General features: G+C 42.8%; 1 protein-coding gene across 1 annotated transcript in view; it reads right to left on the bottom strand.

Moving 5' to 3' along the window:
• FAT2 (FAT atypical cadherin 2) overlaps positions 1-16,159 on the bottom strand; it is a 229,218-nt gene that overhangs the window by 117,027 nt on the left and 96,032 nt on the right. The window contains exon 4 of the mRNA XM_063928331.1: positions 73-134. Coding sequence (XP_063784401.1) covers positions 73-134 — 62 coding nt within the window. The remainder of the gene's footprint in view (positions 1-72; positions 135-16,159) is intronic.

The following is a 16,159-nucleotide window of genomic DNA, read 5'->3' on the forward strand; positions in this document are numbered from 1 at the left end:
AGGTTACATAATTTTAATAATTACTGTCCCCTACATGACAAGGTTATACATCACAGAACAGTGCTCACTCACCTCAAGAATGTGTTCTTCTCTATTTTCCCGGTCTAGCTGCTTCTCGGTAGTAGAGATCAAACCTAAGCAGATAAACAGAACATTTCATGGTAAAACTTACTATCAGTGCTTTCATTTGCAACTACACCCCCTTTTCCCTATTCCTTCGCCCTGAGAAAAAGAAAGCTTTGTGTAACTGTAGTGGGTATTTTAGCTTATTATGATGGAATATGTATCTCAGAATATGCAGTATAATAACCTGAGAAAATGCTGCACTAATGGAAATGTTCTTGTTTGCCTAACTTTTTTTTTTCTTTCTTTTTTTTCTTTTCTTTTTTTAAGAAATGGATAAAGAGTGAATAAACTTAAATACAGTAGGTCTGATTTTTAAACGGCTGTAATGCCAATGCTTACATAAGTAAATGCTTGTTTGCCCCGTGCATGCGTCAAAATCCATAAAAAGTCACAGAGTGCATGCGTCCCATGGTGTCTACATACAGAGTGGCAGGAGCAGTTGAGTTGCACTGACTCTGGAATGCATTGAGCATTTCGGGAAAGTTACTGGGAGGTGGTCATTCAGACGCACATAGATATTCCATCTGATGGGTGTGAGATGGGGGTAAGCAAGAGCTATTTTGATCACATACAATGGAGACCATACTCTGACAGAGAATCTGCGACTAGTATGACCCAATGGTACTTCTGATAGTTGCAACTGCAGCAACTCAAAGTCGGTATCCCAGTCAAAGTGCAATCAAAATCATGGCTGACCACCAAGGTCTGGAGTACTGGAATTAGCATAAACTTGCAGATGCTATTACAGCAAACGACCCTGAAGCGCTCAAAGCAGCACAACTCAGAATCAGCCCCAATAATTTGTAGCATAAAATCAATAAAAGTGTTGTCTGCGCTTATGTAAAAGCAGCTCAGATAAAATGGATAGATATAAGTTAAGAAACGAGCGCTGAATAAATTTATTCAGCGCTCGTTTCTTAACTTATAATTTGTAGCATACATTGTTAAATGGGCAGTTTATTTGTTGATACAAGTCAGTAACTTGGGGTGTAGAGTGAAGTTTCACAGAAATATGGTAGCATTCAGTGAACAACGTTCAACAATTGATATGCACAACACAGCTAAATACAGCTTTGGATCCCCCACCATCTCCTCCACCATCCAAAGATAAACAGCCTGAGCTTGTTTGCATTATAACAGGCATGTGGAGTGCCTCTGCTATACTCATAACCAACCTCTGGATAGACAGCGCTGCACTGGTACCTCTTTGGGGGATTGACTGGTGGTGCCCAAAGCACATTCTGCCACAATCGCCACAATCACTTAGAGGCTATCAGCTCTCATGCTAAAAAGGAATGGGGCTTTCTCTGCTTCCATGGGCTGCTTAGGGGGCCAAAATAATTAACAATAGTGGAACCCTAAGGGTGGTAATTTTGTCACTATGATCTTCTCAGTATAATGGAGGCAAGTCCATTACACCAAATAAAAGAAAAAATGCCACAACCCACTATTTTCAAATAAAGTCTCATTGAATAAATACTAAAATGACTTTTCTATCACCTCTCCTCGTGGAGGCATATTTTTCTCTGGACAGAACACAAGAGATGTTTTGCACATTGGGCGCACCTTATAAATAACCTTCCCTGTGGTTTGGTATATTTTATTACAAAGAACAAAACCGTCACAGGAAAGATCTATAATTATTTTGACTGATCTTTATTAACTTTGATCAGTTATGGGTTATTTACTAACACGGCATTAAGGTGCAAATTTGACCTAAACCACAGCAATGAATTAGCTTTATCTGCCTACTAAAAATTAAATAATAAAAGCAAAAGTGAGATTGCTGTTAGTTCTTGCAAATATGCACTATATATAAATGTTAGCAAATAACCCTCATACACTTGTTGAAACCCAGCTACATGTTCCGACTATGCATTAGTCTGTGGAGACATCTGACTTTACTATTTCATCTTAGATAGTTTACTACATGTGTCATGTCTGCCACGGAGATGCTACAGATAATAACTGTGAACTATGTGTCACTTACATAAATGTTTTATCTTCAACATATTAAATGGTCTGAAACAAAATGAAACCAGTGCAATACTCTGATAAATGTTGGCGTGCTATGATATTTTTGGCTGCAACGGTGCAATAGATGATAAGCAATCACAGATGGAGATTACAGGTACCCGCAATCCAGCTTACAGATCAGAACGTCTGTATAATGTGTGCCTGCAGCACTCACATGTCCAGTACTTTGTCTCCCCATTGCCAGCAAATGTATAGACTTTTAAAAAGCAGAACACATAGCACCATAAGCAGAGTAGGACGCACATGTGTTACAAAAGCATTGGCACATCTAAAATGGCCCCTAGGTCTAGGGTGGCCCACACCGCACACCCATATCATTTTACTAAAGTCTCCTCAGGGAATGTAGTAACGATACCGGCGGTCAGCATACCGATGCCGGGATCCCGACCCCTCCGAAATACCGAATCAGCACTGCGGCCAAAGTAAAAATCCTGTGAAAATGGCATGGCTGCCATTTTCCCAGAGATTTGCCCAGGCGCAGTAGAGAAGTCACTGAGAACATGGTACAGGCGCCATTTTTCCAGAGACCTGCACGTGTGCAGCAAACTCTGGCACAAACATGGCTTTCGTAGACCTCTACAAGTAATGCCCCAGAGTGATTAAAATCCAACACTTTACAATTGGATATTACTTCACGTAAGATTCAACTGTTCAGCATGAAAACTTTTATAACACTACCATTATTGTGATTGGGTAAACTGGACATACAGTAAAGTTGTCCAGTGATCAGGAAGAATGACTGGATTTAAACATGTGTAGACAGTTTTATTGAAGACCATAAATTAGATTTTTCCCTGCTGGAGGCTGCATGGTAAATGAGCGTTACAAGACTTCTCACCCCAAGACACAATAGTCAACCTGTGTGACTTCTCTTAGACTTTTGGGCCGGATGTAATGACACCCGAGATCGCCGGAGGTGCAAGATGCCGGCCGATTTCAGACTTTTTTTTAAAGGGACAATCTCTTAGGCAAAACCATGCTTTGTAAGTGATTGTCTCTTTAAAAAAGCGTCCCTTTATCTCTATAGAATGCTACATCATTCAGTTCCATGCAACTATCTGGAAGTACATTACCTATGAAAGAGCATGAATATAACTTGGGAATCCTAAGGAGGCGATGAATCTAATCTTCTAAAAGGATAAGTGGAGAAGTTGCCCTTAGCAACCAATAAGATCCTACCTATTAGCTGACTGGTTTCTATGGGCAACTCCTAAGGGCCCTACACACTTATAGATTTCACTGAACGATATAAATGTTCTCGTTCAGCGTGTAGGCACCAACGATGAACAATCCGCGGCCCTGCGCTCGTTCATCGTTGGTGCCGGGTCATTTAAGCATGCAAACCAATTTGGACAATCTCGTCCATATTAGCATGCACTGCTATAGAGCCGGGTGACGGGGGTAGTGAAGAAACTTCACTCCCCCCGCCACTTCCCCACGCCGCCGGGTCGCCCGTCGGCCGTATCCGCCATTGGGCAGCTCGGCGGTGGATCGCAGAGTGTGTAGGGGGCACTACACTTGTCCTCTTTAGAGGGTTTGCTACAGCCCCCGTCAGTCTTATCTGGGCCACCAGCCTGTACATGATAGACCATATCAATCTTCTTTCCATTGCCATTTCTTCAGTACGAGGTTGGAAAGTGCCGATCGCTCCTAACAAAAAGTCTATGCATGCAGCTCTTTATGTACGCGGATTCATTACACAGTCTTGAAAGGACACAGCTGTGTGGGAGGGAAGCATTGTGCCTACAGCAATAGTGAATAGCTGCTCGGCATTGTTAGAGCCACACTCATGTTGGAACAGGTAAAACGAGGATCAGCTGTGTATTGTTATTTGTTTAGCAGAACCTCTCTCCAGAAGATGTTGGGCTGTTACTCTGTGTGAAAGAAAGCCAAGAATTTAGGGCTTAACCTACTTTAAGCAGGAGAGGCCACCAGTGCCAAATTCAAAAACAAAAAGTTCCCCTTGGTACACTATTTACTATTACAAACATAAGGAGTCTGTAGGGGCAGGTAAGCAGGAACATAGATCTGCCTAACCCCTATCATACTCCTCTACAAAGTATACAAAGAGAACTTTGGCTTTGAGTCACTGCAGTTTCCAGACTTTATGTACCGCATTAAACCATTTACTCAATGGATCTGAGACAAGTATATTAAGTATGCAACCTCTTGTCTACTTCTGCATCTTTTAATACTGTCTTGTAGTTTTGCATTGGCTTGGCTCAACGTAAACCTCTGCTTGTATGATGTGTTTTGGGCTTCGGTTAGAATTCTCTTAAGGCATACAGTATCTGTCACATATACACAGTGAAAGTCATTTATCTATGTATATGCAAAAGCCCTCACTCACTGACTGACTGATCACTAATTCTCTTACTTCCCGATATGTTAGGAGGCTGATATTTAATATAGGTATTCTTCAGTCTAGAAATAGGAAAACTACGTAATTAGAATGTTAATAAACCTCCCCTAAGGGGATGAAAAGGGGGTTTCAAGACATCATTACCGATGCGTGGCTTGCGTTGTGTGAACAATAACACCCAAACGGACAATCTGATAAAAATTTTGATTGCACTTCCAGTGTGTAGAATTTCATAAACTACAAAAATGGTCCTGTCACTTTTTACAGTATCTGCTACGGGTGCTCCTCGGGTAACGCCAAGAACCATGGATTAATATTTACTTACATTAAGACATCTCAAATTTACATCTCTATAGATTTATCAAATTTTTTACATTCATTTATATTTACAACCGTGAAAATCAGAAACTCCTGTGCGAAGAACGGGTAGAACAGCTAGTGAAGCATAAAATTAATAAGGCATAGTGCATAATACTTAATACTCATTGGTAGTGCAGTGCTCCGCCATTGGTGCAAACGCTCCTATGCTTTTGCCAAAGCACACAGGTTTACAGAGCAAGATTCTGGTGTTTGCATAAGAGCAGGCGCTTGTGCTGGACTATAGGAGTTGGTTTGTGAGAAGAACCAAAATAAGATTTCAACTTATTATTACAATTATCACAGTGGATTAAGAGGGTACATTTTTATGGGCGTTCCATACTGTAATGGGGTAGTAGGGGATGGATCAGAGCACCAGAATCTTTCAGTACACAGATGGTAGTCACTTGTAGGGGGCATGTTACTTTATATGAGTCCACTACCTCATAGAGGGGCAGATGTACTAAACCTTGGAGTGATAAAATGGAGATAAACTCCTGTCATTTTTCAAGTACAGCCTATAATATGACAGTTAGGAGCTGATTGGTTGGTACTTATCTCCCTTAACTTTATCACTCTCCAAGACTTAGTACATCTCCCCACATCCATTTGTAAGAGTTGGTTTCATACTGTGTCACTGTCTATTTTTACTGTTTCAATGCATACTTGCTTTACCCATTAATTTGAATAGCCCATTCATTTTAATGGGGTTTGTATACACTATAGCATACATGCTGGAAATAACATTGGAATGATTGGGCTACTGAAATTAATGGGAAGAGGTTCTTACTGTGTGTACTTGATACATTTGTGAATGCAAGTAAATGTGTCAAGCACATACTGCATCAACTGCATATCAAGCACTTATCAGACACACATGCGATTTGAACTTGATGCAAACATAATTTCAGCGGTTAATAGCCTTCAGTGAGTATTTAGTAGGCCACATGGCCGCAGAATTAGGTGTTTAGTTATTAAATCCCATGCTTGAGAAGTGAACTAACCTTTTATCAATTTAACTATGACCTAACTAGTCAGCTGGGGCTTATAACTGTCAAGCCTCTCTTTAAATGATGCTGCTGCATTAAACCATTATCACCAATTGAAAGAAGGACTTTCAGGTGGCAGCTTAGTGGGTCATTAGAATAATCCCTTAGTATTTTTGAAGCTGTCAATATATGATGTATGGCTTTGTAAAAAGGCAACAAACTCATACATAATAGTGTCAATTATTAACAACTAGTGCTACTCACATATTGGTCTATACCCAGGATGTACAGTACAGTGCGTAACTAAGTAAACCATTATTGCTCCAAGCCATTTTCACAAAGGAACTTTCTATATAATAGGCAACATAGGACTCTATTTAAAAAATGTGCAAATAAAAAAAAATCTATTTTGCTGTTTATTACTTATGTAAAGATTTTTGTTGAGCTGCAATTCATCAATCTGGGACTGCACTTCGAGCCCTGGTGAAAAGGATTTTTTCCCCCTCACTGCAAGCTTTATGTAGCCAGCAATGAGCTACTGGTCATAGAAACATAGAATGTGACGGCAGATAAGAACCGCTTGGCCCATCTAGTCTGTCCATGTACATACACACACTCACACACTTGGGTTATTTTTGTTGGGAGCCAATTAACCTTCCAGTATATTTTTGGATTGTGTGAGGAAACCGGAGTACCCGGAGGAAACCTATGCAAGCACAGAGAGAACATACAAACTCCACACAGTCAGAGCCATGATGGGACTCAAACCCATGACCCCGGTGCAGTGAGGCAGTAATGATAACCGTTGGCATGACGCCTTAGCTGTAATATATAACACTACTAATCCATGGGATCAGTACTAAATGCCGCCGGCCGGAATCCCGGCGGTCGAAATCCCGACGCCGGAATCCCGACCACACAATCCCGACAGGGGTGGCGAGCGGAACGCAGCCCCTTGCGGGCTCGCTTCGCTCGCCACGCTGCGGGCACGGTGCCTCGCTACGCTCGGCACACTATTATATATTCTCCCTCTATGGGTGTCGTGGACACCCACGGAGGGAGAATATGTCGAGATTGTGGCGGTCGGGATTGTGGCGGTCGGGATTCCGGAGTCGGTATTTCGACCGCCGGGATTCCGGCCGGCGGCATCTTGACCGCATCCCTAATCCATTGTATGTTTATACTGACCCCTAAGCACACAACTAATAATTTCATATGTAGGTTGTGTTTACACCACTGACCTTAAATAAGTATGGACAGGGCAAAGGCTATTTTATCTATAGCTGCAACTGCCAATAGTGCATTATAAATATCCATTGTCCAAGTTCATGAGTAAGATATGCATTTCCAATCAATATTATGTCTATTGTAAAAGGCAGTTGATATACAGTATTGGGGGAAGAGGGGTGGCTCTTGACATGGCAAACATCGTACAAGAATAGGTTATTTTTGGTATTTGTAACAAAAATGTCCATTAGGCCATACAGTTAAGATTGGTAGATGCTAGTTGAAAGTGGAGGGTTCTACATGTAGCCGATGTTTTGGTTGGGAGTCTACAGCAGTCACTAATAGTTTCTGGTATACCAGCTCTTCCAGCAAATACCACAGTGGACAGACAACCAGTCCAGGTCTGTCAAATGCTGTCTATTTGTAGGATTTACTGTGTGAAATTAACATGTGGTCTGGCTCAGAGATGTGTGCAATGCTGATTTAGTATCCAGTGGAGAGATTTTATTTTTGTCATTGCACATGCATTTAAGTCGCACTACGTATGTCCCGTGATGGTCTTGCAATGGTGATTGCTAGTCAGGAACCATGTGGGGAGGTATCAGGCAGTGGAGGCAAAAACGCAAGCATGTCGCAAACGTTTTGGGCGTGAATTTGAGACTGCAACTGAGATCCTGTAAGCAGCTGCTATGGCTCTGGCATCTTACTTCTTGCAGCAATGCTACGCAACCATAGGGCATTAAAATGACTACTCTGCAACTGATGCAGCGTCTTTGTGCACAGCCGCTGGGACTTGCAAAGTAGCCGGTGGGTGTCTCACAGCAAATCCATGTGGCTGCCACATTAGCATATTTCCATACAGCCGCTGAATACAAATGCACTACATCAAATGCATATACGCACTCTGAATCTGGTCCACGCTGGGGAAACCGGCTGCAGGTTTGTGAGAAGCACTGCTATGATATGGCAACAGAAAAGGGTAACAGAACCCACAATTTGAGAATGGCATCTTGCTGTTAGGACTGTGACAAAATGATGATAGCAGAGGTTAGTTCTAATTGTAACAATTTTGTCATCAACAGAAGACACAGGCTATTGTAAAGGCGGAACTTGTATTTCTATCCTATACTGTGGGGCTGACCTGCATTGTGAGTTTATGCCCTGAATGAAAATGACACATGCAGATGTGCTCACTTCTCAGTCCTGTAACTCTGTGTCATTGTGGGAGTCAGCCGTTAAAAAGTGTGTTTAAGAGACAAAAGCCTGCAGGATTTGTGTAAGCTGGAGAGAGAGTGTAATGACAGGTTGGGTCTTGTTTGTCAGTGGTAAAGTTAACAGTGCGCAGAACACTACATGTTGTGTCTGAGCCTCTCTGCTCATCCACAACTTAAACGAGTTTATACAACAAACGGTTCTATGTTCACACTTATGTTGTAACTTAGAAGAAACACATTTTTTTTCCCCATCATATTAGAATCTGACTGGTTGGTTGCTGTGGGAGACAGCACGAGTGCCCCTTCATCTACGTTATTTAAAAAAAGCCCCAATATCATATTTGTTGTATTTAAAATTGGGTGCAATGTGTGTCCACACTGCACACCCTATTAAATTACTTATTACTTACCTCTCTGGAGTCCCGCATTAGTGTTGCTGCAGCAGCAGAAATCACTCAGAAAATGGTGCAGCGGCCATTTTCCCAGAGATTTGCTCATGCACAGTATAGATTTGTCATCAGGAACATGTCGGGTCCAATGTTTCGGAAGACCTGCGTGTGCGCAATAAAGATTAGTAGCTGGGAACATGGCAATCAAAATGTTTCTGGAGTCAGTTGCATAGAGGAGGGGGCACACACGGAGTGCGCTGCTGATATATATATTTATTTATTTATTTATTAACAGTTTCTTATATAGCGCAGCAAATTCCGTTGCGCTTTACAATTGGAATATATATATTATTAATTGTAGGTAGATTTCTTTAAATTCTTTAAATGCAACATAAACTAGATGTGATAAATCTAAAATATAAAAATGTCCTTCTGTCTTTCTATACAAATCCACAGTTTACAAGCGAAGATCGTGAAATTTTATATACAAGTGTATTAAAACATGGCGGAGCTGCGGAGGCAACTAAAACAATTTGAAAACCCTAGCACCCCTAGAGGGGCAGACAGCAGCACAGAGTATATCAGGAGACAGCATAACTCTGGAATTCCTGGAGCAATTTACTCAAAAATTGGTACACATATGCCTTACAATCTGCCAACAAACACTGTGGGAGGAAGACACCCCTAGCACCCTTAGGGGTGAGGCAGCAGCACTGAGTATGTCAGCAGACAGCAAAACTGTGGAAGGCCTGGATCAATTTACACCAAACTTGGTACACAACATCTGACTTAAAATCTTGGAACAAACTCTGTGGGGGTTAGACACCCCTAGCACCCCTAGGGGGTGGGACAGCAGCACAGAGTATTTCAGAAGGCAGCATAACTCCCGAATGGCTAGTCCAATTTACAACAGACTTGGTACACATATGACTTATAGGCCCTACACATTGGCCGATCCGCCGCCGAGCTGCCAGACGGCGGATACGGCCGGCGGGCGACCCGGCGGCGGGGGGGGGGCAGTGACGGGGGGAGTGAAGTTTCTTCACTCCCCCCGTCACCCTGCTGAAATGAAGTGCAGGCAAATATGGACGAGATCGTCCATATTGGCCTGCATGTACAGCCGACGGGGGTCCAGCGATGAACGAGCGCGGGGCCGCGCATCGTTCATCGCTGGAGCCTCCACACTGCACGATATGAACGTTATCTCGTTCATTAATGAACGAGATCGTTCATATTGTGCAGTCATGTCGGCCAGTGTGTGGGGCCCTTTACACTCGGGAAACAAACACTGTGTGGGTAAAACACCCCTAGCATCCCTAGGGGTGGAACAGCCGCACAGAGTATTTCCAGAGACAGCAAGACTGTGGAAGGCCTGGAGCAATTTACACCAAACGTGCTACACATATGACTTACACTCTGGGAACAAACACTGTGAGGGTAACACACCACTAGCACCCCTTGGGGTGAGCCAGCAGCACAGACTATATCAGAACATGCATGATATGTCAGTGATGACAGGGCTACATGTGACAGGGCCAGTGACATGATGTGAGGAGGGGAATGGAGGTAGCACGAACCCACACACTGACAGTTATATAGTGGAAGTAGCACGGTCCCCCAGCAGCACAGAGTATATCAGGAGATACATAATGTGCTGTGCTATTTTTAAATTGGGTTTTAATTTTATTGATGTGTATAACATTTTACATGCTTTTTTATACAATGTTATTTATACTGTGTGTTTAATATTTAAATTAATTTTTGTAAACAAACATTCTTAAAATCCTGGGCAACGCCGGGTACTCCAGCTTGTTGCTAATAAAACAACAAAATTCTATTGAGTATACACCTTGTTTATAAATAACATGAATGTATGAATCCATTTTATCATACTACCTATGAAAATTACAAATGGGTGGCAAACGTTATTGTTACCCATTGTCATATAATAATGACTAATAGCTATGTACAGACTTCACAAACTGAAACTTTGTATTGCGCTTATTGTGGCAATCAAGATTTTAGTTGTGCTGTAATTTAATGAACAAGGGTTCTTTTTGGAGCTTCTGTGAAAACCTCACATCACTGCCAGGGTTTTCACTATATCACTGACAGCCTATCAGGACCAGGCCCGGGTAATGTAGGGGCTTGGCCTAATCGTTGGAGGTGTGGCCATGCCAGGTGCAGAATCAAAGAGGGGCGGCGGGGGGGGGGGGGGGGGGGGCTGGGGGTGCAATCAGTGCAGGCAGAGCAACCACCCTGGACCCACTCTCTCCCCATGTGCTGGAGAGATAAGCACCTCTAACTAGGCGAGCTCCTTTAAACAAATTGAGAAAAGTTGAGTAAATAAAGGCAATTTAAAAATAGATCTACAATAGACCATTTTTACAGGGCATCTTATGCATACATGATAACAATAGTCCCAAGAAAGCCAAAGACGTGATAATGCTATTATTGTATTCATATAGTGACAACATATTTTAGCATGTAGTACAGCACTATACAATCTGATACTTTCATACAAGCTCATTTGTCCCTTCTCCTGTGGAGCCTGCAAACTATGGGGTCTATGGGGGTTATTCAGAGATGGACGCAGATTTTGTTTCCGCAGCAAGATCTGCTTCTATCTACTCACATGCTGGGGGGCCGCCCAGCACAGGGCAAGGCCGGTCAGCATGTGTGTGGTGTCACCCCGCGGTGTGTTTGCAATGCAATTGTGAACGCATCGATTTGGGGTCGAACCCTGGCTGCGTTGGCAGGTGGTCCGGCGCCATTTTTTTTCTCAGAGCGCCTGCGTGTGACGTCATAGTCTGGACATGCCTGTGTTGTCCAGACTGCACACACAAAACGCTGCATCGACGCCCCCCTCCCCCCCCCCGACGGCCGCCACGTCAATCAGCTTGCAGACGCATCCTTCCAGAATGGGGGCGCATAGTAAAGAGTCGCACACGCACACTATGACAAGTGCGCAGACCCGATGGACGCGGTCGCTGCATGCGAACGCAGCAGCTGCCTCCATATCTGAATAAGGCTCTATGTACTAAGCCTTGGAGAGAGATAAAGTGGATTGAAATAAAGTATCAACCAATCAGCTCCTAAATGTCATATTTCAAACACAGTCTGTAACATGGCAGATAGGAGCTGATTGGTTGGTACTTTATCTCCGTCCACTTTATCTCTCTCCAAGGCTTAGTACATAGACCCATAATATCCTTTCTACAGACACTGATACCAGATACACCAGGGTCGGTTTAGACAAAAGGCAATCACCCAACCACTATGTCATGTGACCATCAGAGGAAGCGGAAATATACAAACTCAATGCAGATAGTACCCTGGGTTGGCTACAAACCCCAGCTCCTAGATATGGTTGCAATGCTATCTACCGATTGGAGATATCTCATGCTTTGTGAGCAACAGCGCTCGCAGTGGTCGTCCCTATAGATTTCTATGGGGACAGCCATTTAACAAGCTTCTAAAAGCTTAGATTTTTGTAACTTGTCGACTTGTCAGCAGTAGCAAACACCATGTTCCCTATGGGGAAGCCTGCTGTGGATCTCCACAATGCTCATTGCAATTTTCCTGCTCCATGCATTGCCCCACATATCATAACCTGTGATTTGAGTTCTTACAGTTCACTGGGATGGGCTTTTATTAATGTTTCTGTCCCAGCGACTTCACATTGGTAAATCCCCCCCCCCCCCCTTCCCAAAGAATTATTCCTTACTGACGTAATATTCAGTGATGAAGAATGTTAATTATTGGGGGCATATTAGATTTTTTTCATAAATATGCCCCTAGAAGTGTAGTGATGTTACTGTTACTGCTATAAGATACCATCATGCAGATCTGGACAATTAATTATAAGTTGTATCATAAAATGTAAGTTATAATCAGAGAGTAGTGATGTCACTTATGTCATGTGAATCATTCTGAGTGTGAACGCATAAGTGGCAGTGAGGACACAACATGGATGGATTCAATGAGCAGCTCCATAAATGAGACTGTCTTCTTTCAAACTGAAGCTTGCGAATTATTAGAAATAATACATCCTTTACCGTAAAATCTAAAATATACTAGAAGTCACCTTGAGGTCTGTATATAAGCACACTTTAATATGGTCGCGGAAATCTCCAGTGGCTTCTAATATTATTTTATCTTACAGTAGGTAGTACATCATTCCCATTATATAGGCTAAATGTCACACAGCACTTTCTGTACATCAAGCACCTGTCCTCACAAGCCTTACAGTCACTTTCCTAGAAAAATACAGCTGTATTATGGGAACGTCAAGGCCTGAAATGCATATTTAAAGACGTCTTTTGTTATGCAATAATGTGCTCATGAAAGAAAGATGGGTTGCAAATGATGAAACTGTAATTTAGAGTGAAAGTGTAAGCATGTAAGAGAAACATTTTCAGCAATGTCACTCTGCTAATCTGTTTCTTAGTACACATCGGATCAGAGTGGGGATCAGTGTGCGGTTTGGGGAGTGGTTATGTGGATGAGTCACATTAGCTAGGGAGAAGTCAAGGGTGCAGGACACGTTTGGAACGTGATGTATCCAGTCCAATCCAATCCGTCTGAGGAGGGGGAATTCAAAGTTATTAACTGATAACTTTTTTTGTACAGTAGTACTTTCTGTTACAGTAGTACTTTCTGATACAGTAGTGCTTTATGTTACAGTAGTGCTTTCTGTTAATGTGTGTACACACGGTGAGATATATCCTTTCGATTTTGACTATATAGTCAAAATCGCATGGAAAGTTAGTGGAAATCGCAAGGTGTTAGGCAGCTTGCGATACCAATTCGAAAGGCTAGATAGACTGTGCAGGCAAGTCAATCTTGACTATCTAGTGTACTATCTAGTACATAGTATAGTCAAAATTGGCACTTAGTCAAAATCGTACAAAATCTCAAGTACAGTTAGTCAAAATCGGGGCTTCTGGGCTCTGTGGGAGTTCAAGGGAATAGCAAGGATCTCACAGCGCGTATGCACCTTTACAGTAGTACATTCTGTTACAGTAGTACTTTGTGCTACAATAGCGCTTTCTGTTTGAGTATTGCTTTCTGTTACATTAGTACTTTCTGTTACAGCAGTGCTTTCTGTTACAGTAGTACGTTCTGTTACAGCAGTACTGTCTGTTACAACAGTACCTTCTGTTACAGTAGTGCTTTCTGTTACAGTAGTGCTTTCTTTTACAGTAGTATTTTCTGTTACAGTAGTGCTTTCTGTTACAGTAGTATTTTCTGTTACAGTAGTGCTTTCAGTTACAGTAGTATTTTCTGTTACAGTAGTGCTTTCTGTTACAGTAGTATTTTCTGTTACAGTAGTGCTTTCTTTTACAGTAGTATTTTCTGTTACAGTAGTGCTTTCTGTTACAGTAGTATTTTCTGTTACAGTAGTGCTTTCAGTTACAGTAGTATTTTCTGTTACAGTAGTGCTTTCTGTTACAGTAGTATTTTCTGTTACAGTAGTGCTTTCTTTTACAGTAGTATTTTCTGTTACAGTAGTGCTTTCTGTTACAGTAGTATTTTCTGTTACAGTAGTGCTTTCAGTTACAGTAGTATTTTCTGTTACAGTAGTGCTTTCTTTTACAGTAGTATTTTCTGTTACAGTAGTGCTTTCTGTTACAGTAGTATTTTCTGTTACAGTAGTGCTTTCAGTTACAGTAGTATTTTCTGTTACAGTAGTGCTTTCTGTTACAGTAGTATTTTCTGTTACAGTAGTGCTTTCAGTTACAGTAGTATTTTCTGTTACAGTAGTACTTTCTGTTACAGTAGTGCTTTTTGTTACAGTAGTACGCTCTGTTACAGTAGTGCTTTCTGGTACAGCAGTACTTTCTGTTACAGTAGCACTTTCTGCAAATAAAGATTTCCTTTAAAACTATTGCTACTAATTGTGCTAAGATAAAATATTCACACAGGAACAAAGGAATATTTTATATAGAACAAAATTAGTATCATTGTTTTCATGTGCTAATATGAAGGAGATTTTCCTTTGCCTGGCCATATAATGTTACTGCTCGAAGCTAGAGATGAACGGTTCGGATTCCACAGAATATGAAACCACTCTGAACATTGGGATCCGAGTCCTGCCAGACTCGGATTCCCATTCGAGGCCGAACGTCATCTTCCCGGCGTTGCATTCTCGTGGGACTTAAATTCTGTATAAAACACTGAGGCCGGGACTCTGCACCATTTCACTGGAACGCACACTGCCATTTGCTGCGTTATACTCTGCTGTATTGCTGTAATGGCTGTACTGTATAGTGGGCCGTGGCTGTGCTGGATAGTGACTGTGTATAGGGGGCACACTGCACGCTGATGCATGCTGCGCTATACTCTGCTATACTGTTTGTGCTGTGTCCAGACTCACAAGCGGCAGTGCTGTATAGTGAGTGACTGTGTATAGGTGGCATGCTGCATGCTGCTGTTTGCTATGCTATACTCTGCTATACTAGCTGTGCTGTGTCCAGACTCCAGCATTTCATAAGTGGCTGTGCTGTATAGTGACTGTGTATAGGGGGCATACTGCACTCTGCTGTGTGCTGCGCTATACTCTGCTATACTGCTTGTGCTGTATAGTGACTGTGTATAGGTGGCATGCTGCACTCTGCTGTGTGCTGCGCTATACTCTGCTATACTGGCTGTGCTGTGTCCAGACTCACAAGTGGCTGTGTTGTATAGTGACTGTGTATAGTGGGCACGCTGCTGTGTTCTGCGCTATACTCTGCTGTAAATTGACTGTTTGGTGTGCTTTGTTCATGTGCATCTATAAGCCCTGTGATCCACTCAGTTCAAACAGAGCTGCAAGTTTAAAAATAGAAAAATTAAATCTGTCGGAATCCCGGCTGGAAGGCAGCGAGTCCCCTTGTGGGCTTGCTTCACTCACCACAGGTTATATTCCCACTCGGTTGGTAAAGTGAAATACCCCCTGTACCAGTGCCGGCCTGATGCATACGCGCGCTACGCAGCCGCGGTGAGCGCCAGGCAGTAGAGGGCGCTGCTGCAGACAGTGAGTCACAGTGACTTCACTCTCTACAGCAGCAGTGGCCAGCAAGTGGCTCGATCTGCTCCCGGCCACCGCTGCCCGCGTCTCCGGCTGCAGTGACTATCTTAAATTCGGCGCCGGCCCGTGAGCCAATCAGAGCTCGCAGACTAGCAACTAAGGCTCCTGATTGGCTGCCGGACCACGAGCTCTGATTGGCTCACGGGCTGGTGCCAAATTGAAAATATACACCTCCGTTGGAGACTGCGCTCTCCTCCCCTCACAACAGCGTGGTGAGCAGCACTTTTGGGGGGAGGCACTGTGGGGATATGTGTATCTGCACTGGGGGCATATCTGGCGCTGTGGGGATATGTGTATCTGCACTGGGGGCATATCTGGCGCTGTGGGGATATGTGTATCTGCACTGGAGGCATATCTGGCACTGTGGGGATATGTGTATCTGTACT

The sequence above is a fragment of the Pseudophryne corroboree genome, chromosome 6 (genome assembly GCF_028390025.1).
Source record: "Pseudophryne corroboree isolate aPseCor3 chromosome 6, aPseCor3.hap2, whole genome shotgun sequence".
NCBI lineage: Eukaryota > Metazoa > Chordata > Amphibia > Anura > Myobatrachidae > Pseudophryne > Pseudophryne corroboree.